Genomic DNA, 25,213 nt, shown 5'->3' on the forward strand with positions numbered 1-25,213 from the left:
GCTCACAGGGGGTCGTTTTGACCGTTGGGGTTTTACATCATTATTGTATGGCCTTGCCTTACAATATAAAGCGCCTTGGGGCAACTGTTTGTTGTGATTTGGCGCTATATAAAAAAAAAAATTGAATTGAAATTGAATTGATAGATAGTCCAAACTATACCTTTTGGGAATCTTTATGATCAAACAAATAATGTGGTATAGTTTTCAGTATGACTGGAGCATTTTATATTTTAACCCCTGTGTAATTTTTCAATTGACCCCTACGTGGCCGCCTACTGAAAATTCAAGTGGTCCGTCGGTTTTTGCAAAAGAGTAATGTCTAAGGAGAATCTGTGCTGGATTTGGTGCTTGTATCACCATGTGAAGTATTGCTTCAGTTATTTGCTGCACTAAGTAGTATATCTTCTTCAGTTTTTGTCTGACATAACTGTCAAATGCAACTGCATTTACTTTCTCTCTCTCTCTCTCTCTCTCGCTCTGTGTGTGTGTGTGTGTGTGTGTGTGTGTGTGTGTGTGTGTGTGTGTGTGTGTGTGTGTGTGTGTGTGTGCATGCTTGAATGTAAAATCCGAGGCAAAGTGGCGACCGTGAAGGCAGCATATTAAAGCGGGGCGGAAGAAGTTGAGCGTCTGACAGGAAAGAGCTTCATTACTGTGCAGTTCTCGTGGAGTTTGTGCTGCTTCTCGGTGATTTCAGCGCAGACTTCACTCAGAGTGAGAAACTTCACTCCACGAGAAACAAAGAAGTTTAGCACCACCGACGACGCCGCTGGCTTTAAACGCGAACAGCAGGCAGACACTTGGTGCGTTAAGGTAAACCTGTTTAAATGATAATCGTAAGTCAGATTCTTTCAGAGCTACTTGTTTTTCGTGCTCTCATGTTGGTGGGCGAGAATTCTTCTTTTACTACGAGATGCTCTAGAAAATCCGTATTTGAAAAGTTAGATTCCATGTTGATTGCATTGTTTGTGGTTTTGCATATCGTGCTGAGGAGATTTTTGTTCTCTTTAAAGATAAAATTATTTCACAAAGACAGGCAAAATACAGTTTGGGTCGACTTGGAAATATATAGATATATATTTCTTTTTATTTAATCACCTCAAAATTTAAAAAGGCTTTTTAAAAATGTGATTTGATGTAGAAAACAGGATTATAACATGAATTGTATTAAATAAACACAAAATAACAGCTTGCATAGGTGCACATGTACCATATGACAATCACTTTTATAGCCAGTAAAGTGATGGACACAAGAACTAATCATAGTCTCGCTATTCCTTGGTGTTTGGTTAAATTGGGCTCAGTATTTTTTTTATTGAATTTGGTCTGCCCGCATCTTGTAAGTTACCGTGTTGCATGTTGGTTTGTGATTTACTTGGTAGGTTGGACAAGATGTTAAAATGTTGACTGACTGATTTTTATTTTTTTATTTTTAATGCACCTACTACTAGACAAACAAAATGATCCCCCAGCTATATAAAACCCCCTAAGCTTTTACATGTTTTAATTTTTTTAGGACATCAAAAAAAAAAAAAAAAAAAAGCAAAACAAAATTTCTCCTTTTCATTAAATGTCTAAAATGATGCCCTTTAAACTCAGTGAAAAGTAATCTCTACATCATGAATTAAAAGAAATAAAAATCTAAAAGCCAAAATGATGGTGTGAATAGGTAAGAGCCCCTTTAGTGTCAACAAAACAGATCAAATGTAGGCTTAAGTCTCTGATGTGCCTTCTGGCAAACTGTAGCTGAACTTTCAAGTTCTCTTAAAAAAAAAAAAAAATCCTCCTCTATACCACTTCATCATGAAGCTGTATAACTGGTCATGTACAAGTCAAAATTTGCACTGTGCACATTTTCTCCAGTTGCATCCACAGAAGCCTATAAAGTCTTTTGGGTTGTCTGGTTGTCTTGATGGCTTTCCTCACTCTTCTCCTTCTTGCACAGTTCCTTAGTTTTTGAGAACTATCTGCTCCACACAGATTTATCATAAAATACCATACTGTTTGTATTAATTCATAACTGATGTAAATAAAGTCAAACACATATTCAGTGTCTTGTAAATGTACATGTGTCCACCCCCTGACTTGTCTGAAGAAGACTGGCTATAAAAGTGATGGTTTGTATGTGTTGTACTAAAGGGTGGAGCAGATCACCATAACATTAACCTCTCTCTGCTTCGAAATGAGGCTAAAAAGCTTGTTTAATTTTAATGTAAAAAATGTAAAAAAATAAATGCATATTTATTTGCAGAGCTGTTCCCAAAGATTTGCATCCAACTCCATACAAGCAAAATAAATTAGGTATTTTCTGGCGTATAAATTGCACATGTAAAAAAAAAAAAAACAAATCTGCTTAAAGAGGGAAAAATAATCACCCATATGTCACACATTTTTTTTCTTTATTATCAGCTCTTAATGTGGTATTTTTTAATGGATTGTAGTGTATTTTTATTATTGTTGCTCATTGTTTTCAGAGTGGAAGTTTCTCAGTTCAAGACCACCCTTGCATATTCTCTGTTTAATGTGGAGTTGTGTCAGGAAGTGCATCCGGTGTAAAACTTGTGCCAAATCAACATGCAGATCAATAATGCATCTGCTGTTGTGACACCAAGTGAAAAGGGAGAAGCCAACGTACTGTTTCTTTTTCCCTCTCTTTTTTAGTGCTTGATTCCTGGGAAAGCCCTATATAATTAGATTTTATTATTCTTAAAGAACACATTTATTTGTATATAAGTTGCACTGGAGTTAAAAGTAAGACACCTTGACATTTGCACGAATTTGATCCCTGCACTGCCATGCAACTCATCATGCCAGTGCCTCCCACTTTGCCCGCTTGATGCCACGCTGTATAAAACAAAGCCTATGGCATAAAATTTGGTAGCTGATGATGCATTTGCTCTCAGAACTTGGCTGATGAAATCATTCTCTCATCACTCCCAGAATCACAGAGAAATTATCTACAGCTGCAGGTCATCTTGTGCTTGTTGTGTGGTGGAGAACACATTTGGAATTTTGTCTCAATGATAATTCGTTTTTCTGTGGCGGTGCGCCACACCGGCTGCCTGCCGACGCACCAATCCATCCACACGTCTTTCATTACAAAATCTCCTTTAACAGTGGAATGTCCGGATAAACTGCTGATCCTGAGCTCTTCTGAAACTTCTCTGTTCTCTCACGACGTCCTGGGTCAACAGAGGCGTAAATTTGGAGGTTTTCAGCTCGAAACAGGCTGACGACGGCGCCTCAGAGCGCGGCGCGACGTCCCGCTCTGTGGGAAGTCCTTAAAGCGACAGTAACACTCCATAATCTCTCATCAGCCGTTAAAATGTTCACCGAAAACCAGCTGAATTTCTCAAATGGTGTCCACTTCGATCTGCCTCACAGGTTCTGAAAAAATTTTGATAAAGCAAAGCGCCAGTCTCTCAGCAAGTTGTTAGACAAAGGAATTCCGATGGGAGGGGTGGACCACTCCTCACTCAAAGCCTGCCCACAGGCGAATGACGTAACCGACAGGCGTGGAAAAAAACTCACGCATGCGCACGAGGGTTCAAGGTTGGCTGATGTAATCGCACGTGATTCAAATCCATATAGTTTTTGAAAAAAATAAAAAGGTACGTTATTTTTCTCACAGACCTCGTATATTGTAATGGATTGGTAAAACAGTTGCATTTTCATTCATTCTTATGAATTAGATAATGTATCTGTAAAGTTATGTTTATTATGGATGTAACATCTTGTCAAAATCTAATTTGAGGTTCAGATGCCCTATGCACAGTGACACACAATGTTCACGACTAGTTCACGCAGTTGGCATGAAATTAATACGTGCCTGAAATTTTGAACATTTCAAAATTTTCATGAATTTTCACAGATTACAACAGTTTACCTATTGGCACACACGATTGCGTGACAATGTGGGGATAAAATTTGTGCAAGTGTCAAGGTGCCTTTAGAGAAATGGGCTAATGTGACCAGAGGTTCATAGACAGGAAATGAGGGGGAACCACACAAAAAAGAAATTTTCGTCCTCTGATTATCATTACCAAACTGCTGCTGACCAAGGTCCTTAATTTTTAAGTTGATTTCATTGTGTGATCGACTGGTCTTGCTTGGCAGCACACTAACACTGGGGAGAGAGAAATGTCTGACTGTACGGAGCTTTGAGCGTTTGCCATAGATGATAAATATTGCCTAAATCCAACCATTTTGCTATTTAAATCAGCTTTGCCTGAAGTGGTTCCTGTTCCTCTAAAGCCAAGATCACATGAAGGTGCTGCTGAACACGGGAATGTGCTTGTGCTGTGTGAGGACAGTCATGGGTGGAGAGGTGCCAGTCTCGTCCATTTTTAACCTGAACTCATGTCACGGCAAGTCAGGTGTATTTATGGTGCCCACAATCATAAGAATGCTGCAGTAATATTTTAATCTGTGCTTTACCACATGCTCCAGCTTCCTGAAACATTTACATTGATCAGCAAAAAGAGCCTTAAAAACAGAACAGCTGATGTCATACAGTAAATGTGTCATCACTTTGACAGGAATATCAGCAGCATTCATGACTAGACACATTTCTAGATGTGGCCCACAGGTTCATTCCAAAAACAAACATTGGAGGTTTATTTATTTTTACAGCCTAATCATGAACTTTATTAAATATAACCAACAACCAAGCAAAGTACGTCATGCTGCCTTCACAGATTGGCAGTCTATTTTGGTATTGCCCATCTGGCGTCTCAGTGACCGCTTGTCTGTTGTAGCTGTAAAACGCCCACCCTGATTAAAAATGAATGACAGCTGGTTGCTTTGCTTCTGGCTCCTGTAATGTGACCAAGGGGTGATGAGGTCCCAGCCATGCTTGACTGCATAGTAAACAGTGCCATTGGAGCATCCTCCGCTGACTCCATTTCCAACAACTGAAGTATTTTTCTAGATTGTTTATTTGGTAAAATAAAAGTTTTCTTATCTGTAAAAACAACATGGATACTGATATGTTAGTGAAAGGCTCATATCAGCCAATATTATTGGCCAACCAATATGTTGGGGAGGTGATGGTCTAGTGGTTAAGGCATTGGGCTTGAGTCCAGAAGATCATGGGTTCAAATCCCCGCCTGACTGGAAAATCACTAAGGGCCCTTGGGCAAGGCCTTTAATCCCCTATTGCTCCCGGTGTGTAGTGAGCGCCTTGTGTGGCAGCACCCTGACATCGGGGTGAATGTGAGGCATAATTGTAAAGCGCTTTGAGAGTCTGATGCAGATAGAAAAGCACTATATAAATGCAGTCCTTGGCCGGACACACCGGGCCAGCAGATGTGGACATGATAAAAGCACGCTGCTTCATTCATGTCATGACTGTACGTCCAAAATTACAGACGAACAGACGGTTCATACTTGTATTGTCCGCTTGATAAGAAGGATTAAATAAAATGCAGTGTTTGTTTTTTTTTTTTTTTAATGGTGTGTGGTTTTATTTTGTTTTCTCCACAGCAGAGGCGCGATGTGGTGCAACATTTTCCAGCTGTTTTTTTTCCCCTCCACAACAGGGGCAATTATGGTGCTTTTTTTGCCATCTACATTGTCTGATTTCTCTTTTTTCTTAAATACTTTCATCTCCTTGTTGATTTTAGGCATTTTATGCTCCTGTTATAGGACAGTGATGGTAGCACAGTGGTAAAGTTTCTGTTAATCAGAGCTTTTGTAAATTGGAGGTTCGAATCCTGCGGGTGGCATTTATTTTTTTATTTTCATTTTTTCCACAGCAGATGCGTGATGTGGTTCCACATCCTCCAGCTGCTCACACTGTGTTCCCGCCACGACGGTTTCGTGCACAGGCACGAGCAGGTATGAAACCATCGCAGTGGGATTGCTCACTCCTGCCCGACTGTGTTTCCCTCCCGACGTCGGCTCGATCATTTGGGCTGTTTTGCCGTGATTCACACTGATTCCTACTTGTTCGTGCTATGTGTGAAAGGGCCCTAAGATTTGGTATCACTTGTGACATCATTTCAAATTTGTACCTGTCTCTATTTTAGCACCAGTTAAGAACAATCATTTATTTCCCCTTCAATTTTAGACACAACCTTTTCCCTCTGGTATGATAAGGGCTTGAAATGTTTGAAAGATTTAGTTGCAGAGGGGCTTTTTGATTCCTTTGCCAACTTGTCCACTACTGTAACACATGTATTTCGCTATTTTAAAATCCGTAGCTTTATTTCTAAGACTTTTGCAAATTTTTCACTGATGCCCTTAAACAGTCCTGGGAAGATTTGCACTCCCTTAATCCACACAAAAGACGATGTATTTTGAAGTCTTAAAATTGCATCTTATCCTTTAATTCAGATTTGATCAGTAAAATCAAGCTTGCATGGGAAAAGGAAAAGAGACTAGGTACAGTAGTGTTCAGAATAATAGTAGTGTTATGTGACTAAAAAGATTAATCCAGGTTTTGAGTATATTTCTTATTGTTACATGGGAAACAAGGTACCAGTAGATTCTCACAAATCCAACAAGACCAAGCAATCATGATATGCACACTCTTAAGGCTATGAAATTAGGCTATTAGTAAAAAAAAGTAGAAAAAGGGGTGTTCACAATAATAGTAGCATCTGCTGTTGATGCTACAAACTCAAAACTATTATGTTCAAACTGCTTTTTTAGCAATCCTGTGAATCACTAAACTAGTATTTAGTTGTATAACCACAGTTTTTCATGATTTCTTCACATTTGCGAGGCATTAATTTTGTTGGCTTGGAACCAAGATTTTGCTCGTTTACTAGTGTGCTTGGGGTCATTGTCTTGTTGAAACACCCATTTCAAGAGCATGTCCTCTTCAGCATAAGGCAACATGACCTCTTCAAGTATTTTGACATATCCAAACTGATCCATGATACCTGGTATGCGATATATAGGCCCAACACCATAGTAGGAGAAACATGCCCATATCATGATGCTTGCACCACCATGCTTCACTGTCTTCACTGTGAACTGTGGCTTGAATTCAGAGTTTGGGGGACGTCTCACAAACTGTCTGCGGCCCTTGGACCCAAAAAGAATAATTTTACTCTCATCAGTCCACAAAATCTTCCTCCATTTCTCTTTAGGCCAGTTGATGTGTTCTTTGGCAAATTATAACCTCTTCTGCACGTCTTTTATTTAACAGAGGGACTTTATGGGGGATTCTTGCAAATAAATTAGCTTCACACAGGCATCTTCTAATTGTCATAGCACTTACAGGTAACTCCAGACTGTCTTTGATCATCCTGGAGCTGATCAATGGCTGAGCCTTTGCCATTCTGGTTATTCTTCTATCCATTTTGATGGTTGTTTTCCATTTTCTTCCATGCGTCTGTTTTTTTTTGTCCATTTTAAAGCATTGGAGATCATTGTAGATGAACAGCCTATAATTTTTTGCACCTGCGTATAAGTTTTCCCCTCTCCAATTAACTTTTTAATCAAACTACACTGTTCTTCTGAACAATGTCTTGAACGTCCCATTTTCCTCACGCTTTCAAAGAGAAAAGCATGTTCAACAGGTGCTGGCTTCATCCTTAAATAGGGGACACCTGATTCACACCTGTTTGTTCCACAAAACTGACAAACTCACTGACTGAATGCCACACTATTATGATTGTGAACACCCCCTCTTCTACTTTTTTTTTTTTTTAAACTAATAGCCCAATTTCATAGCCTTAAGAGTGTGCATATCATGAATGCTTGGTCTTGTTAGATTTGTGAGAATCTACTGAATCTACTGGTACCTTGTTTCCCATGTAACAATAAGAAATATACTCTAAACCTGGATTCATCTTTTTAGTCACATAGCACTACTATTATTCTGATATACTCATAAAGGTTGCACTGTGGGATAAAGCTATCGATGGGGCTAAAACCACTTCCTCTTAAGCACGGCTTGGACTTATCCGATTTAAAATTCTACATGGGGTTCATTTTTCTAAATCAAGACTTTCTGAAATATTTCCAGAGATAGAAGACAAAGTGTGATGGATGTCATGCCCCCACCCCACCCCCTTGCCATTTAAGTCACATGTTCTTCCTTTGTCCGAACCTGCATAATTTTTGGCTTAGTTTCTTTGGTATTATATCAGAAGTTCTTGGAATCACTCTGCAGCCCTGCCCATTGGTAGTTATATTTGGGATCCCTGATAGTTCAACTTCTTTAACTTCCATACAGAAGGATATTGTAGTGTTTGCATCTTTGTTAATGAGACGGAGCATCTTGTTACATTGGAAATCAGTGAGCTGTCCCTCTATTTCTCAATGGTTAAAAGAAACCATGTTTTCATAAAATTGGAGAAAATCAAATATACAGTGAGATGATCCACTGGGAAGTTTTTCCATAAATGGCAACCTTTTAAAGTCTTACTTTACGGAATTGTAGGTGTTGCCAGACTGAACTCACGCCTGTCACTGTTCTTTACAGATTTATGTGGCTGTTCAGACTGAGTTGGGGGTGAGTTGAGGGCGTTTCGTGTGTGTTTTTTAGTTGGTTCTATTTTTATTTAAACTACTTTTTTTGGGGGGGGATTTATGATGGCTGATTTTGCACAATACCTTTTGTTTTTAATCTTTTTCTACCTCTTCTCCACCATATCAGAATGCCTCTTTTTCTCTTGTCTTTGTATATTCATTATGGAGAATTGTTTATTTTTTTATATTATATTGTGAAATTGCTCCCCCCCCCCCCCCCAAAAAAAAAAAATAAATAAATAAAAAAACTAAAAAACTCACCCCTGCTCAGTCTCCATGTAATATGGAGTTGCATCAGGAAGGGGATCTGGCAAAAAACTGCTGTGGCGACCCCAAGTTGTAAACAAGGGTGAGGCCCTGGGGACTTACTTTACAAGATGACAACATTTGATGTTTTTGAGTTATCAAGGAGTCGGGCTGTTATTTATCTATTCACTGTTGTTATGTGTGACGTGCGTGTCTTTTGCTCCTTCAGCCTTTGGAGATCAGATCATCAGCTCAGCCTCAGGCTGATGCTCTGATATTTTAAAGTTTAATACTGTCACAGATCCTGCGTGTGACTCCAGGTTTTCTGTGCCTAAAACCATCTAAAAGTCATGCTGTCACATCATTGAGTAGCATGTTGACACAAAAACATCTTGTGAGGTGTGTTGTAATGTGACCGTGTTTTTGTAGACTTGAGCGCTGAAGGATAATTGACAAGTTTTTTTTTTTTTCCCTTCTTACAGTGTATATTTCTTTTTATTACATTATTACATTGCTTGTTATATTCTATTGTTCTTACCAGCATGCTTATTTTATGTTATTTCATTTTTTCCCCCACTTATATTTAGATATTTTATACTTAGTTTATATATATATATATATTATATGTTTGGGCAGCAAAGTAAGAATTTCATCGCACAGGGAAACATGTTTCTTTACTGTGCATATGACAATAAAAGCTTTGAATCTTGAAGTTTGTTTCCAGACTAATTAATTTTTAAGAACTGATGAATGAACAGTTTTATTCATACCAGTTTGAAAAAATATTCTTCAATCGCAGGATAAAAATCAAGAAACTTAGAATCTGCTGAGTTTGTAGAGCAGGTAGCTCAGTGGATGAGGAGCTGACCTGTCAATATGTAGACCTGGGTTCAAGTCTCACTCATGCTACCTTGGACATCACATTTCATCTGCGTTGTCTCAGTCCCCCCAGCTATAAATGAGTAGTGGCTTTGGCTGGGGAAGTAACATGCGTCAGACTGGCGTCCCATCCAGGAGGTGTCATAGACTTTCATCTGCTTGATGCTACAGAGTCCAGAGATGAGCACTGGTGCCAATGGACCTCAGGGCCTATATAGGACTTGCTTCTTTGAGTTTGTCAGCTGTACTTTGGCGGCTGCACCTAGGCTGTTATGTAATGTGCAAATCATATTTGCTTTGCAAATTGGTCTCCACACTTTGGAAGAACATGTTCTCCCCAGAAAGTACCAAAAACACCTTGTTTGTTTTCATAGGTGTACCTGTTCTTGACAGCGGTGTGGTGAGATGGCCATCGCCCACGTGGCTACAGAGTACGTGTTCAGTGATTTCCTGCTGAAGGAACCAAACCAGGCTCGGTATCGCAGTGTCCGGACAGAGCTGGCTGTGGACAAGCTGGTGACCTGTGTGGCAGTGGGTCTTCCTCTGCTTCTCATCTCTCTGGCTTTTGCTCAAGAAGTTTCAGTTGGTGAGTGCAGATACATAGTCAGGATAACAAAGTTTAAGATGAGACCCAGTGAGTTAGGATCACATTAAGGGGAGGTCTCTGAGAGGACATGAAGAAAGGCTTGATTTAATATGGCACAAATAAAACCCTGAATTCACTGTTTGAGGTTTAACACGGATTGAAGCTAGCATGGAGCTAAAAGAAGCCAGACTAAACCGTTAAACTAGATATGCACTGAGAGTGCATCAGCCAGGTCTGGGAGCATGCACTGGTGTCGCACCTTGTTGCATCCACCACCATACAGAACCACCATGGGTCGTGATTGGCAACCACCCAGGCTGACCAAAGGTCCATCCCCTCATCCTGAAAGTAGCCAGTGAGGGATGTAGTGTCCACATACATAAATAGGGAGATCGTAGCCTCCATTCTTCTTTGCCTATGAGTGGTAGTAGTTGCTGTACATGTTGCCTATAAATATAACTGTGTTTATTCTTACCTGGGAAAAACAGTCTTTAGTGAGTAATTTCCAAATAGGAAAATGACATTAAAAGTAGTTGAAAGATTATGATGAAGTAGTAAGACCTATGTAGGCCCTGAGGCCCATTGGTGCCAATATTTATCTCCAGATACTGTAGTGGGAGGTGGATGAGAGTCTATGACTCCCCCTAAATGGGGGGGAATCTGACTCTGATTACCTACAATGCCATTACCCATTTACAGTTGGGTGTACTGAGACAATGCAGACAAAGACTCAATCCCAATGCTGTCCCTTCGGTCTAACACTCTACCCTTTCTCATCATTTTGCACATACGTGTGAATGTGCAAAATTATGGGAAAAGGTGAGCTGGTAGAGTGAGGGGAGAGTATTGGGATTGGGCCAAAGTGTCTTGTCCAAGGACACACAAGTAGTGTGAACAGGAATCAAACCCAGTTCTACATACTATTAGACCAACTCCTATCCACTGAGCTATCTGCCCTACGTAATTGAAAGGACAAACTTATTTTAAATGGCAGGTGCTTGCAAAGTGGGTTCTTTTGACTGTGCTGGCTTTGCTTGGTGTCACCGCAGAAGGTCCGGTATGGTCAGAATGTTTGTGCCAGAGGCTTTTCCTCACACAGCTCCAAATGCACCTGAAGAGTGGCACATTAGTGGCCTAAAGGTGTTGCTGTAGATGAGTCTATGACTACCACTGGGTGGGACGCCAGTCTATCAAATGTTACTTCCCAATCCAAGGCTATTATTCATTTACAACTGGGTGGAATGAGAGAGTGTAGATGAAGTGTCTTGTCCACGCTCACAGACAAAGAAGGAGGAAGACCCTTTATTGTCATTGTACATACGGTGCATGCAGAAAGTATTCACAGAACTTCACCTTTTCCAGAGTTTAGGTTACGGCCTTATTCTAAAATGGAATATAAATAAATATATATAGAGAATAATGAGGAAAAAAAAAAAAACTTAAATTTCTGTTTTGGATCACATGGTGACTTATGTTATCTAGCTGGAACAGGTAAATAAAGTAATTCAATATTTGTGCAGTCTGGAGCAGGTTGTCCATTAACCAAAGGGTCAGTGGGTTTGAGCCCCAATTGCTACTGATACTGAAGTGTACTTGAGCAAGACAGTGAACCCTAAAACTGTTTAACCTTGGGGTGCATTGACCTGCATATAAACATAAGGGCCCCATCATAGTAGCGCATGAATGGCATACGAATCACACAAATTGGAAAAACAAATAGAATTTGAGCTGCATTCGTACGGGACACACATTCATACAGCCGTGTATGAATACCCGGAATGTCGTATAAAGCCAGCTCAAATGATTTGTGTAATTTGGAGTACAACAGCTCCGGAATCCAGGTGAACTATCCAGAGTGCAGGTCAAATGCGGATATAAACTGTCCACCACGAAAAAATACAAACAGAATGAAATAAAAGACAAAGAATTAAAACAACACAAAACTCCACAATGCCAGCAGAATGCAGCAGAAATATTCAGAATGCCCCTCTAATGCCGTATATGCCACCCGAAGAGTCTGGGTGGAAAGCAAGTGGGGGAGGGAGGTGGCAGGGCAAGCGCTGTGGTCTACTGTTTTGAAGACCTCCTGTGTCACACTGCTGGGTGTTGCGCTCACATCATACAACCCCTGGCAAAAATTATGGAATCACCGGCCTCGGAGGATGTTCATTTCAGTTGCTTAATTTTGTAGAAAAAAAGCAGATCACAGACATGACACAAAACTAAAGTCAGTTCAAATGGCAACTTTCTGGCTTTAAGAAACACTATAAGAAATCAGGAAAAAAAAAAAATTGTGGCAGTCAGTAACGGTTACTTTTTTAGAACAAGCAGAGGAAAAAAATATGGAATCACTCAATTCTGAGGAAAAAATTATGGAATCATGAAAAACAAAAGAACGCTCCAACACATCACTAGTATTTTGTTGCACCACCTCTGGCTTTTATAACAGCTTGCAGTCTCTGAGGCATGGACTTAATGAGTGACAAACAGTACTCTTCATCAATCTGGCTCCAACTTTCTCTGATTGCTGTTGCCAGATCAGCTTTGCAGGTTGGAGCCTTGTCATGGACCATTTTCTTCAACTTCCACCAAAGATTTTCAATTGGATTAAGATCCGGACTGTTTGCAGGCCATGACATTGACCCTATGTGTCTTTTTGCAAGGAATGTTTTCACAGTTTTTGCTCTATGGCAAGATGCATTATCATCTTGAAAAATGATTTCATCATCCCCAAACATCCTTTCAATTGATGCGATAAGAAAAGTGTCCAAAATATCAACGTAAACTTGTGCATTTATTGATGATGTAATGACAGCCATCTCCCCAGTGCCTTTACCTGACATGCAGCCCCATATCATCAATGACTGTGGAAATTTACATGTTCTCTTCAGGCAGTCATCTTTATACATCTCATTGGAACGGCACCAAACAAAAGTTCCAGCATCATCACCTTGCCCAATGCAGATTTGAGATTCATCACTGAATATGACTTTCATCCAGTCATTCACAGTCGACGATTGCTTTTCCTTAGCCCATTGTAACCTTGTTTTTTTCTGTTTAGGTGTTAATGATGGCTTTCGTTTAGCTTTTCTGTATGTAAATCCCATTTCCTTTAGGCGGTTTCTTACAGTTTGGTCACAGATGTTGACTCCAGTTTCCTCCCATTCGTTCCTCATTTGTTTTGTTGTGCATTTTCGATTTTTGAGGCATATTGCTTTAAGTTTTCTGTCTTGACGCTTTGATGTCTTCCTTGGTCTACCAGTATGTTTGCCTTTAACAACCTTCCCATGTTGTTTGTATTTGGTCCAGAGTTTAGACACAGCTGACTGTGAACAACCAACATCTTTTGCAGTATTGTGTGATGATTTACCCTCTTAAGAGTTTGATAATCCTCTCCTTTGTTTCAATTGACATCTCTCGTGTTGGAGCCATGATTCATGTCAGTCCACTTGGTGCAACATCTCTCCAAGGTGTGATCACTCCTTTTTAGATGCAGACTAACGAGCAGATCTGATTTGATGCAGGTGTTAGTTTTGGGGATGAAAATTTACAGGGTGATTCCATAATTTATTCCTCAGAATTGAGTGAGTCCATATTTTTTCCCTCTGCTTGGTCTAAAAAAGTAACCGTTACTGACTGCCACAATTTTTTTCCTGATTTCTTATAGTGTTTCTTAAAGCCAGAAAGTTGCCATTTGAAATGACTTTAGTTTTGTGTCATGTCTGTGATCTGCTTTTTTTTCTATAAAATTAAACAACTGAATGAACATCCTCCGAGGCCGGTGATTCCATAATTATTGCCAGGGGTTGTATTAAAGATATTAAAGACTTAACCCAACTATGGTGTTGAGCAGAGACCCTCGACCGGGGAAGTCGATCATTATCAGCTTTAGGGCGTGGGCAGGATTACTTTGTCCAGTACCTTCCAGCCAAGCTGCAATCATGAGCCAGGCGGGCTTGTTGACATGTTCCACATCACAGAGGGTTTTCTAAGAAGCGGTACTGAAATGCAACCCCAAGGAGGTGCACTCATTGCAGCAGAACATGACAGACTGTAAATTCAACATCAGCTCCTTTGGTCCCAAAGGAGAGACAGAGCTCCATCAGTCCGTCATTGACGAAAACCTGGAGCTGGTAAAATTGCTGGCGCTGACTGGCCAACAGGGAAAGATGGAGAACAGGCATTTGTAGCTACACAGTTGTGCCAGATTTAAGAAAAAAAAAAAACTTTGAAAGCATCACCACCACCAACCACTGCAAAGCAACCAAATGCAATGCTCTTTGCACACTCAAATCCAAAACTGAGTGCTGCTTTTACGCACTGTTTCTCTATAAAAATTACAAATAAAATAAATAAAACGAAATGGCTACGCCTGACAGTATTTGTCAGTACTGAAGTTTTCCCCTGAAGTGTGTGTTAACTCCGATTGTGTGCTCCACTCCAGTGGGAGCCAATCCATGTGTATGTATGTGCATGGTTGGAATCCAGAGCGCAGATGGCCCCCAGTTTTCACCCTCCACTGTCTCTTCTTCCTCAGCGGGGGTGCAGATTCAACCTGTTATCTTTTATTTTCTTGGCTTTTAAACTTGTTTTATGTCACAGTCAAGGTTAAACGATGCCAACGAAAGTCCAGATTTCTTGTTTCGTTAGGGCTTCGTTGCCCTTCATTAAGTGCCATGTGACTGGGCCTTAACAGGATGCACGGGTGGTGGGGGGTCCAGCTCACCGGGGGCAGTTGTGACGTGCCGATGTGATCAGACTGCTCCCAGTGCTGATGGGTTGCCATTTCCTTTGCAAGTTTAAAGCCATTCAAGGACGCACTCACACAAAAGTACGACCGCCGTACGAATATTTCCCCATTTGAATCTAGCATGACAGTAGTGTGCCTGCTCTCTACATTCGTGCTGGTCATGCAAATTTGGCATATTTTCCTAAGTGCCACACGATTGCTGTCCGAGGAATTCGAATACAGTTTGACTGCAGGTTGAATTGCGCGAATGATGCTCGAATGTCCATTCATACAGCAGTAAGAAAGCGGTATGACTGCAACTCACCACCTTTCAAATGTTTTCCAGCTTGAGCAAAACACGAATGTGCTGGCTGCTGTAGGAATGCTATAGGAGGCATTCAAATGCAGTTTGATTGCTGCATGAATTGCATGAATGTCATTTGAATGTCAGTTCGTGCGGCATTTGTGCTCTAGTGTGACGAGGGTATAAGTGAAATCTATTGAGAAATAAGCAGCATCATAATAAATGCTAACAAACAAGTACATTTTAATTTAAATAACTATGAACAAAGGAGACACTCTTAAAGTCCCTCTGTGTGTTGCACAGGGTTCCTGCTCCACAATGTGAGAACCACTGAGTTAATGATCAATGTAGAAGAACGCAGATTCATTTATGTTCACTAAAGCGTTCACTGCTTAAAATCTCTATAAAAGCCATCAAAATTCTGTTAGACTCAGGCAGCTCATGTTCATGACTGTTGAAGGTTTTAGTTGTCCAGGTTCAACTGGACATCTTGTTTTCAAGAAAATTGGACACTTACCTGTGACTTCAACTTTTGTTCTTCAGCTCTTGTTCTCACTTATTTCATGTCCTCACATCAATCAATCAATCAATCAACTTTTTTCTTATATAGCGCCAAATCACAAAAAACAGTTGCCCCAAGGCGCTCCATATTGTAAGGCAAGGCCATACAATAATTATGAAAACCCCAACGGTCAAAACGACCCCCTATGAGCAAGCACTTGGCCACAGTGGGAAGGAAAAACTCCCTTTTAACAGGAAGAAACCTCCAGCAGAACCAGGCTCAGGGAGGGGCAGTCTTCTGCTGAGACTGGTTGGGGCTGAGGGAAAAAAAACCAGGAAAAAGACATGCCGTGAAGGGGGGCAGAGATCGATCACTAATGATTAAATGCAGAGTGATGCATACGGAGCAAAAAGAGAAAGAAACAGTGCATCATGGGAACCCCCCCCACAATCTACGTCTAAAGCAGCATAACCAAGGGATGGTCCAGGGTCACCCGATCCAGCCCTAACTATAAGCCTTAGCGAAAAGGAAAGTTTTAAGCCATGCAGGTGCTGATATTGTCTTCTTTTAGTCATTTGAAAGATACATGAGAAATGTCACATTTCATTTTATGTAAGTCCTGGAAGTCTTGTTTAGTTAAAAATAGGGCACTGAATATTAATGTTTAGCTGTGATGTTTTTCGATTAGATTGAGTGAAAATAAAAACATGCATACCCAAACAGCTCATGAGGAATGACTTTAAATCAGACTTATGTATGGTTGATTGCACATCACTGGCTCAGCACAAATAGAACAGTTCAAAGATATCATTAAAAGCCTAAAATTACCGTGACATTCATGTCCATGGTGAGTGTATGTAAACGCCTGATCACAACTGTGTCTGTGCACTCTGAATGCTTGATAACATTTTTTTTTCTTTTCTTTTCTTCAGGTACTCAGATCAGCTGTTTTGCCCCCACTAACTTTTCATGGAGGCAGGCTTCATATGTTGACTCTTACTGCTGGGCTGCTGTGCACACTCACACACTACCTCTGTGGCTACACAAGGTACACACACACTCAAACACATAGAGAGCTACAGAGAATGTGTGAATCAGCTCTTGTGTGAATTGCACGAATGATGCTTGAATGTCCATTCACACAGCAGTAAGAATGCGGTATGACTGCAACTCGCCGCCGTACTGTTCAGCACTTTTTTAATATTTTGAGCTGTATGAGCATAATACATATGCCACTTATTTTGTAACAACTTCAAAAGAGCTTTAATTCAGTAAAACTGTGGAGATGTGCAGAAATGGTGGACATCACTTGGAGTGCATCAGTTATCCCAGCATATTGATTTTAAATCCATAATCTTGAGTTGTTGTTGTTGTTGGTTTTTTTGTTGTTGTTTTTTTAATGGCCCGGCATACAATGATTCCTGAACGAAAGAAAAAAGTAAAAAAGTCACAAGTCGTTGAGAAAAGGTGAACAAATGTGCTTTCTACTCTTCCCATCACCAAATAGCCTGTGAATCAAGAGCACAAAAAGAATGAAAGAGGAACAAAATGAAACCGAAGCTAATGTTGATCTCGACGCTTTACACCAGGGGTGTCCAAACTTTTTTTAGTGAGGGCCAAATACAGAGAAATAAACAAAGGGCTGGGCCACACACTAGGTGACATATTGACACATGAATACTGTGTGTATTTCTAACTCACCTATAACATGAAGAACATTGCCCTCAGTGGGAGCAGTGATGCTGTCCTTTGGATTGAAGGATGGCTGACATGTCAGGAGAAAGTTTGGTGGTTGAGACACGAAGGACTTCACAGAGATGGCTATCAGTCATTCTGGTTCTCAGTCTGCTTTTGTTCTGATTCAACAGAGAAAATGTTTGTTCACATATGTATGTTGAGCCGAACAGGCTCATCATTCTTTTTGCGTGGCGTCTCATCAGAGGAAACTTGGCATTATCCAAACTCTGATAGAATTCAGGGAGGGAGAGAAGCTGATGTTGACTCTTCAGAGAATCATCACATTGCATTTCAATCAGTTCTAACTGCAGACTCTCTTCCACTTCTTCTGCTTCCACCAGGAAGGGGGTCGAGAACAGCTTGATTTGTTTTTCAATGACAGAAAAATCTTGGAAACGCTGGTTGAATTCTGTCATGAGAGATGCAATCACAGACACATATTTCTCCTTCTCAGACAGTGCAGGGAAGTGTGCAGCATTAAAGCCTCGTAGTTGTGTCACAAACAGGCGGAGCTTTATGCAGAAGGCTTTCATGTGTGCATACAGGTGTGGCACCAGCTGTTCTCTGCCTTGTAGGTTCTTGTTCAGTGAATTCAGATGATGTGTAAGATCAACTAAAAATGCCAGGTCTGCCAGCCACAGAGGGTCACTTAGTTCATGAAGAGGTTGGCCCTTCTCTTTTAAAAACTGGTCGATTTCTGATCTCAGCGAATAAAACCGGTGCAGCACAGAGCCGCGGCTGAGCCAGCGCACATCAGAGTGGTAGAGTACATCCCCGTATTCAGCATCCACATCAGATAGGAAAGCCTGAGATTCTCTGTGGTACAGTCCTCTAGCTCGAATTATGTTGATAGTTTTTACAACAGTGTTCATCACATCACACAGCTGGACAGTCTTGGCACACAGTGCTTCTTGGTGGATTATACAGTGCATCCTAACAGCCTCACCTCTGCTCTCTTTTACCTTGGCGCACACTAACGATGCCATTCCTTTGCGCTCACCCACCATGGCCGGAGCTCCATCAGTTGTTACTCCACAGAGCTTGTCCCATTTAAGCCCCATCTTTTCAACTGCCTCTGACACAGCTTCAAAAATATCTTTTCCCGTCGTTGTGCCTTTTAGGCTCATCATATCAAGCAGCTCCTCCGTACAGCAAAAATGATCATCTATTCCCCGCAAAAAAAATTAACAGTTGCGCGGTGTCTGTGGCATCTGTGCTCTCATCGCATGCTATCGAGTAAAAATCAAAAGCACAAGCTTTATCTCTCAGCTGAAGTTTCAAGTTAGCGGACAAGTCCTCGATTCTCCGCACCAAAAAATGAGGTGGGCTTCATAGATAATTGGCAAAGGTTCTGGGGAAAACCTGGTCTTGTTAGGAGAGACGGCATCCATCCCACTTTGGATGGAGCAGCTCTCATTTCTAGAAATCTGGCCAGTTTTCTTAAATCCTCCAAACCGTGACTATCCAAGGTTGGGACCAGGAAGCAGAGTTGTAGTCTTACACACCTCTCTGCAGCTTCTCTCCCCCTGCCATCCCCTCATTACCCCATCCCTGTAGAGACGGTGCCTGCTCCCAGACCACCAACAACCAGCAAAAATCTATTTAAGCATAAAAATTCAAAAAGAAAAAATAATATAGCACCTTCAACTGCACCACAGACTAAAACAGTTAAATGTGGTCTATTAAACATTAGGTCTCTCTCTTCTAAGTCCCTGTTGGTAAATGATATAATAATTGATCAACATATTGATTTATTCTGCCTTACAGAAACCTGGTTACAGCAGGATGAATATGTTAGTTTAAATGAGTCAACACCCCCGAGTCACACTAACTGTCAGAATGCTCGTAGCACGGGCCGAGGCGGAGGATTAGCAGCAATCTTCCACTCCAGCTTATTAATTAATCAAAAACCCAGACAGAGCTTTAATTTATTTGAAAGCTTGACTCTTAGTCTTGTCCATCCAAATTGGAAGTCCCAAAACCAGTTTTATTTGTTATTATCTATCGTCCACCTGGTCGTTACTGTGAGTTTCTCTGTGAATTTTCAGACCTTTTGTCTGACTTAGTGCTTAGCTCAGATAAGATAATTATAGTGGGCGATTTTAACATCCACACAGATGCTGAGAATGACAGCCTCAACACTGCATTTAATCTATTATTAGACTCAATTGGCTTTGCTCAAATGTAAATGAGTCCACCCACCACTTTAATCGTATCTTAGATCTTGTTCTGACTTATGGTATGGAAATAGAAGACTTAACAGTATTCCCTGAAAACTCCCTTCTGTCTGATCATTTCTTAATAACATTTACATTTACTCTGATGGACTACCCAGCAGTGGGGAATAAGTTTCATTACACTAGAAGTCTTTCAGAAAGCGCTGTAACTAGGTTTAAGGATATGATTCCTTCTTTATATTCTCTAATGCCATATAACAACACAGTGCACAGTAGCTACCTAAACTCTGTAAGTGAGATAGAGTATCTCGTCAATAGTTTTACATCCTCATTGAAGACAACTTTGGATGCTGTAGCTCCTCTGAAAAAGAGAGCTTTAAATCAGAAGTGCCTGACTCCGTGGTATAACTCACAAACTCGTAGCTTAAAGCAGATAACCCGTACGTTGGAGAGGAAATGGCGTCTCGCTAATTTAGAAGATCTTCACTTAGCCTGGAAAAAGAGTCTGTTGCTCTATAAAAAAGCCCTCCGTAAAGCTAGGACATCTTTCTACTCATCACTAATTGAAGAAAATAAGAACAACCCTAGGTTTCTTTTCAGCACTGTAGCCAGGCTGACAAAGAGTCAGAGCTCTATTGAGCTGAGTATTCCATTAACTTTAACTAGTAATGACTTCATGACTTTCTTTGCTAACAAAATTTTAACTATTAGAGAAAAAAATACTCATAACCATCCCAAAGATGTATCATTATCTTTGGCTGCTTTCAGTGATGCCGGTATTTGGTTAGACTCTTTCTCTCCGATTGTTCTGTCTGAGTTATTTTCATTAGTTACTTCATCCAAACCATCAACATGTTTATTAGACCCCATTCCTACCAGGCTGCTCAAGGAAGCCCTACCATTATTTAATGCTTCGATCTTAAATATGATCAATCTATCTTTGTTAATTGGCTATGTACCACAGGCTTTTAAGGTGGCAGTAATTAAACCATTACTTAAAAAGCCATCACTTGACCCAGCTATCTTAGCTAATTATAGGCCAATCTCCAACCTTCCTTTTCTCTCAAAAATTCTTGAAAGGGTAGTTGTAAAACAGCTAACTGATCATCTGCAGAGGAATGGTCTATTTGAAGAGTTTCAGTCAGGTTTTAGAATTCATCATAGTACAGAAACAGCATTAGTGAAGGTTACAAATGATCTTCTTATGGCCTCGGACAGTGGACTCATCTCTGTGCTTGTTCTGTTAGACCTCAGTGCTGCTTTTGATACTGTGACCATAAAATTTTATTACAGAGATTAGAACATGCCATAGGTATTAAAGGCACTGCGCTGCGGTGGTTTGAATCATATTTGTCTAATAGATTACAATTTGTTCATGTAAATGGGGAATCTTCTTCACAGACTAAGGTTAATTATGGAGTTCCACAAGGTTCTGTGCTAGGACCAATTTTATTCACTTTATACATGCTTCCCTTAGGCAGTATTATTAGACGGTATTGTTTAAATTTTCATTGTTACACAGATGATACCCAGCTTTATCTATCCATGAAGCCAGAGGACACACACCAATTAGCTAAACTGCAGGATTGTCTTACAGACATAAAGACATGGATGACCTCTAATTTCCTGCTTTTAAACTCAGATAAAACTGAAGTTATTGTACTTGGCCCCACAAATCTTAGAAACATGGTGTCTAATCAGATCCTTACTCTGGATGGCATTACCCTGACCTCTAGTAATACTGTGAGAAATCTTGGAGTCATTTTTGATCAGGATATGTCATTCAAAGCGCATATTAATCAAATATGTAGGACTGCTTTTTTGCATTTACGCAATATCTCTAAAATTAGAAAGGTCTTGTCTCAGAGTGATGCTGAAAAACTAATTCATGCATTTATTTCCTCTAGGCTGGACTATTGTTATTCATTATTATCAGGTTGTCCTAAAAGTTCCCTGAAAAGCCTCTACTTTTAAAATTAGGCTTAAAACTTTCCTTTTTGCTAAAGCTTATAGTTAGGGCTGGATCAGGTGACCCTGAACCATCCCTTAGTTATGCTGCTATAGACGTAGACTGCTGGGGGGTTCCCACGATGCACTGTTTCTTTCTCTTTTGCTCTGTATGCACCACTCTGCATTTAATCATTAGTGATCGATCTCTGCTCCCCTCCACAGCATGTCTTTTTCCTGGTTCTCTCCCTCAGCCCCAACCAGTCCCAGCAGAAGACTGCCCCTGCCTGAGCCTGGTTCTGCTGGAGGTTTCTTCCTGTTAAAAGGGAGTTTTTCCTTCCCACTGTAGCCAAGTGCTTGCTCACAGGGGGTCGTTTTGACCGTTGGGGTTTTACATAATTATTGTATGGCCTTGCCTTACAATATAAGGCGCCTTGGGGCAACTGTTTGTTGTGATTTGGCGCTATATAAAAAAAAAATGATTGAATTGAATTGATTGATTTCTGGATAAGCTCACATTGTTGAAATCCGGCACTTTTTCTGGGCACATTATTTCTGTGACTTTGATGAGGCACTGCTTTATGAAATCACCGTCTGAAAACGGTTTGCCGTGCTGGGCAATAAGTTTAGCGACTTCATAACTTGCTGTTGTGGCGTTTTCCTGTATTTTGTTAGCATGAAAAAAAAAAACTGCTGTTGAGCTTGCAGGCTAGCTGCCATTTGCTTGACTTTCTGTGTTCGTTCGGCACCGGTGTACGATGTGTAGCTCTGATGTTTGGTCTCATAGTGCCGACGGACATTATACTCTTTCATCACAGCAACATCTTCGTTACAAATCAAACAGACACACTTTCCATTGATTTCTTTGAAAAAATACTCGTTTTTCCACCGTGTTTGAAATCTTCTACATTCACTTAATATTTTGCGTTTCTTCGGTGCTGCCATTTCTTCTTCTTCGGTGGTGTAAAAGTTTTCTTTGCTTAATTTCGTTTCTGTGGCTGGCTAGATGGAGCCAGCCGCTGGCTCCCTCTAGTGTTGAAACTGAGAAGTGCAACAAAGTTGACCTCAGGCTTCTTGTGCGGGCCATATTTAATTATATTTTCAGAATTTGCTGTGGGCCAATAAAAACTGAACCGCGGGCCGTAGTTTGGACACCCCTGCTTTAAACTAAATGCACCTGGAGCCACTGCTGGAGCAGTGTGTGTCTGCATCCTGCTCTGCTTTCCAGGACTTGGCACTGGGATGGAGCTCTGTAGCGCCTGAGTCCTGGAGAAGCTGCAAAGAGAAGCGTGCAATCCAACCCACTGTGGAGATCTGTGTGCACGTTGGTGGATCCACCTGCTCTGGTTGCTTGCCCAGAACAAAAGAGGGATCATCTCCTTCATCATCAGAATCCTCACTGTCTTGTTCAGACTCTAATGACACGCTGCACGCTCTGTCTTGCTCCAATTTATATATAAAAAAAAAACACACAAAAAAAACAAACTGAAGCACTTGCTCAACATTCATAAGATGCCTCATTTTTTAAAAAGAAAAAATGAGGCACACTAACCACACATACTAAATAATATACAGTCCAAACACACCAATTTTTTTTTTTTTTTTTTTTTTTTTTGCATTGTAGAAATGCGCTCATTCTCAAAATGGTAAAGCAAACAGCACTCACATTTCCAGATGTACAGCGAGACTTGTCAGAGCTGGGAACATCAGATCACAAAGTTCAGAGTCCTTCTGTGTACCCAATATTGCCAGAAAATATGATATATTATAGAAAATATTGCCATTTAAACTCAAAAGAGCACGTAAAGATCCTGTATCTTGTTTCGGGGGTTGGGGGCGCTGTCTCTTTCTCTCTGCCTTTTTTTTTTTTTTTTTTTTTCTTCTTCAAAACCCTGGTGTTTCTGATCACCGGGCGCTACAGCTGTATGGATCAAGCAGTTAGTCACACGCACGTGTGTGGGTTCGATTACCAGTTCTGATCATGCATGCACAGGCGCTGCGTACGTGGATCAGACACGCACGCGCTTCACCTTCTCTCTGGCTGATTCACTCTGGATGAATGCATTCAGTGTTTGGATGTGTTATAGTGCATGTATACACATGCACAAAAGGACTATCTCGTACATAATTCGACTGAAACATTGTTCAGAAAAGAATGTAGCCATTTGCAATCGCACTGGGTTTTCTGTTTTCATATGTCACACCTTTGTGGATCAAAGCTGTTCACGTGTGAATGTCTGCTGCTGCTGGAACTTTTTCCACACTTCATGCTCAAAGTCACGCTTCTGTAAAATGCTGCCTGGTTTGCACGAATGGAGGCGCGGTTTGCTCCGAGAGATCACCGCAGACGACACAAAATATTATTACGTTGTGTCACCTCTCAGCAGCTCCACGGCAGTGAGGATGATCGTGCTCCTGCAAAGCTCCCCTACTGCGAACAAATACACAGCCATCAAGTATCGTGTTGGACCTCAGCAGCTCCACGGCAACGAGGCTGATCACGCTCCTGCAAAGCCCACCCACCCCCTGCTGCGAACAAATACACACCCATCAAAGATCACCTCCTCAAAACTTGTGAACTGTTATACGCTGAAAGGACCAGCAGGCTCTTCTCTCTGCATGGGCTGGAGGACAGCAAGCCCTTCAGAGTTCATGGACAGAATGCTGCAGCTCTTGAGAGAACATCGGCTGGACTTTTTGTGCAGCAACTCTCAGGGGCGCGCAGTGCTGGTCAACACCATGATCATGGACTGCTGTGCGCTGGTGGAGGAGGCCGACAAATTCTTCCTGGCCGGCCAGCACCACGGCATTACAGCAGCTGCACTCACCCCGTCACATGCAGCGGCAGAAGCCCCACACCACACACCAGCACTGCCAGCAGAGGAGCTGCATCTCTCCTCCACACCAACGCTCACAAACCGGCTTCTGTACTGTATAAAAACATTCAGCTGGTCGAATGAAGTGAAACTAAACACTAACGTTACAAAGACTAAGCAAACGATAAGAAACCGTCAAGAACAGCAGCAAAATGAAATACGGAGGAATTGAGGTTTTCGGCAGCATTTGTTCAAATTTTTTGACAGTTTAAAAATCCTAATGAAGCGCCAGCTGCAGGAACGAAGGATAAAAGATGCCAACGAAAGTCCAGATTTCTTGTTTCGTTTGGGCTTCGTGGTCCTTTGTTAGTGCCGTGTGTCCGGGCCTTAAGTCATAAAGAATTTGTTGGTGCAAAGTAATTGACACCCCCTTAGTGGATCTGGTTCAGATCTTTATTGAGATTTGGTGCAAGTTTTACGCCTGATGTGCTTCCTAATCAGAAACTGCTCTGCTTCACTTTAGCCATCTCACAGGATCAGGTGTGCTCAGATTTTAAACTTAGAATTGTCATGATCTAATAAAGGACTTAGTATGTAAAGTTATTTTTTCCTCCTTAGAGGTGATCATAATGCAGATAATTTAGTTAAGAACTTTCAAACATGTATAGACATGTTTTCCTCACAGTGGCGGCACTAAGGGGGGGCTTAAGCCCCCCCAATAATGAGCCAAGCCCCCCCTCAGCCTCCCCAATAATTCTGTCAATAATGTGAACAGCGACTGACATATGTGTGGATCTCAGCTGCAGTTT

General features: G+C 41.0%; 1 protein-coding gene across 3 annotated transcripts in view; it reads left to right on the forward strand.

Moving 5' to 3' along the window:
* Nucleotides 1-665: 665 nt before the first annotated feature.
* Nucleotides 666-25,213, forward strand: part of LOC117508797 (pannexin-1-like) — a 58,547-nt gene continuing 33,999 nt past the window's right edge. The window contains exons 1-3 of one of the 3 annotated variants that reach the window (XM_034168627.1): nt 666-810; nt 9,981-10,192; nt 16,660-16,775. In XM_034168627.1, coding sequence (XP_034024518.1) covers nt 10,012-10,192; nt 16,660-16,775 — 297 coding nt within the window. In that variant the 5' untranslated portion in view covers nt 666-810; nt 9,981-10,011. Of the gene's footprint in view, nt 811-9,900; nt 10,193-16,659; nt 16,776-25,213 lie in introns of those variants that run through there. The other 2 variants (XM_034168628.1, XM_034168629.1) reach the window with 2 other exon arrangements.

The sequence above is a fragment of the Thalassophryne amazonica genome, chromosome 4 (assembly GCF_902500255.1).
Source record: "Thalassophryne amazonica chromosome 4, fThaAma1.1, whole genome shotgun sequence".
Classification (NCBI taxonomy): domain Eukaryota; kingdom Metazoa; phylum Chordata; class Actinopteri; order Batrachoidiformes; family Batrachoididae; genus Thalassophryne; species Thalassophryne amazonica.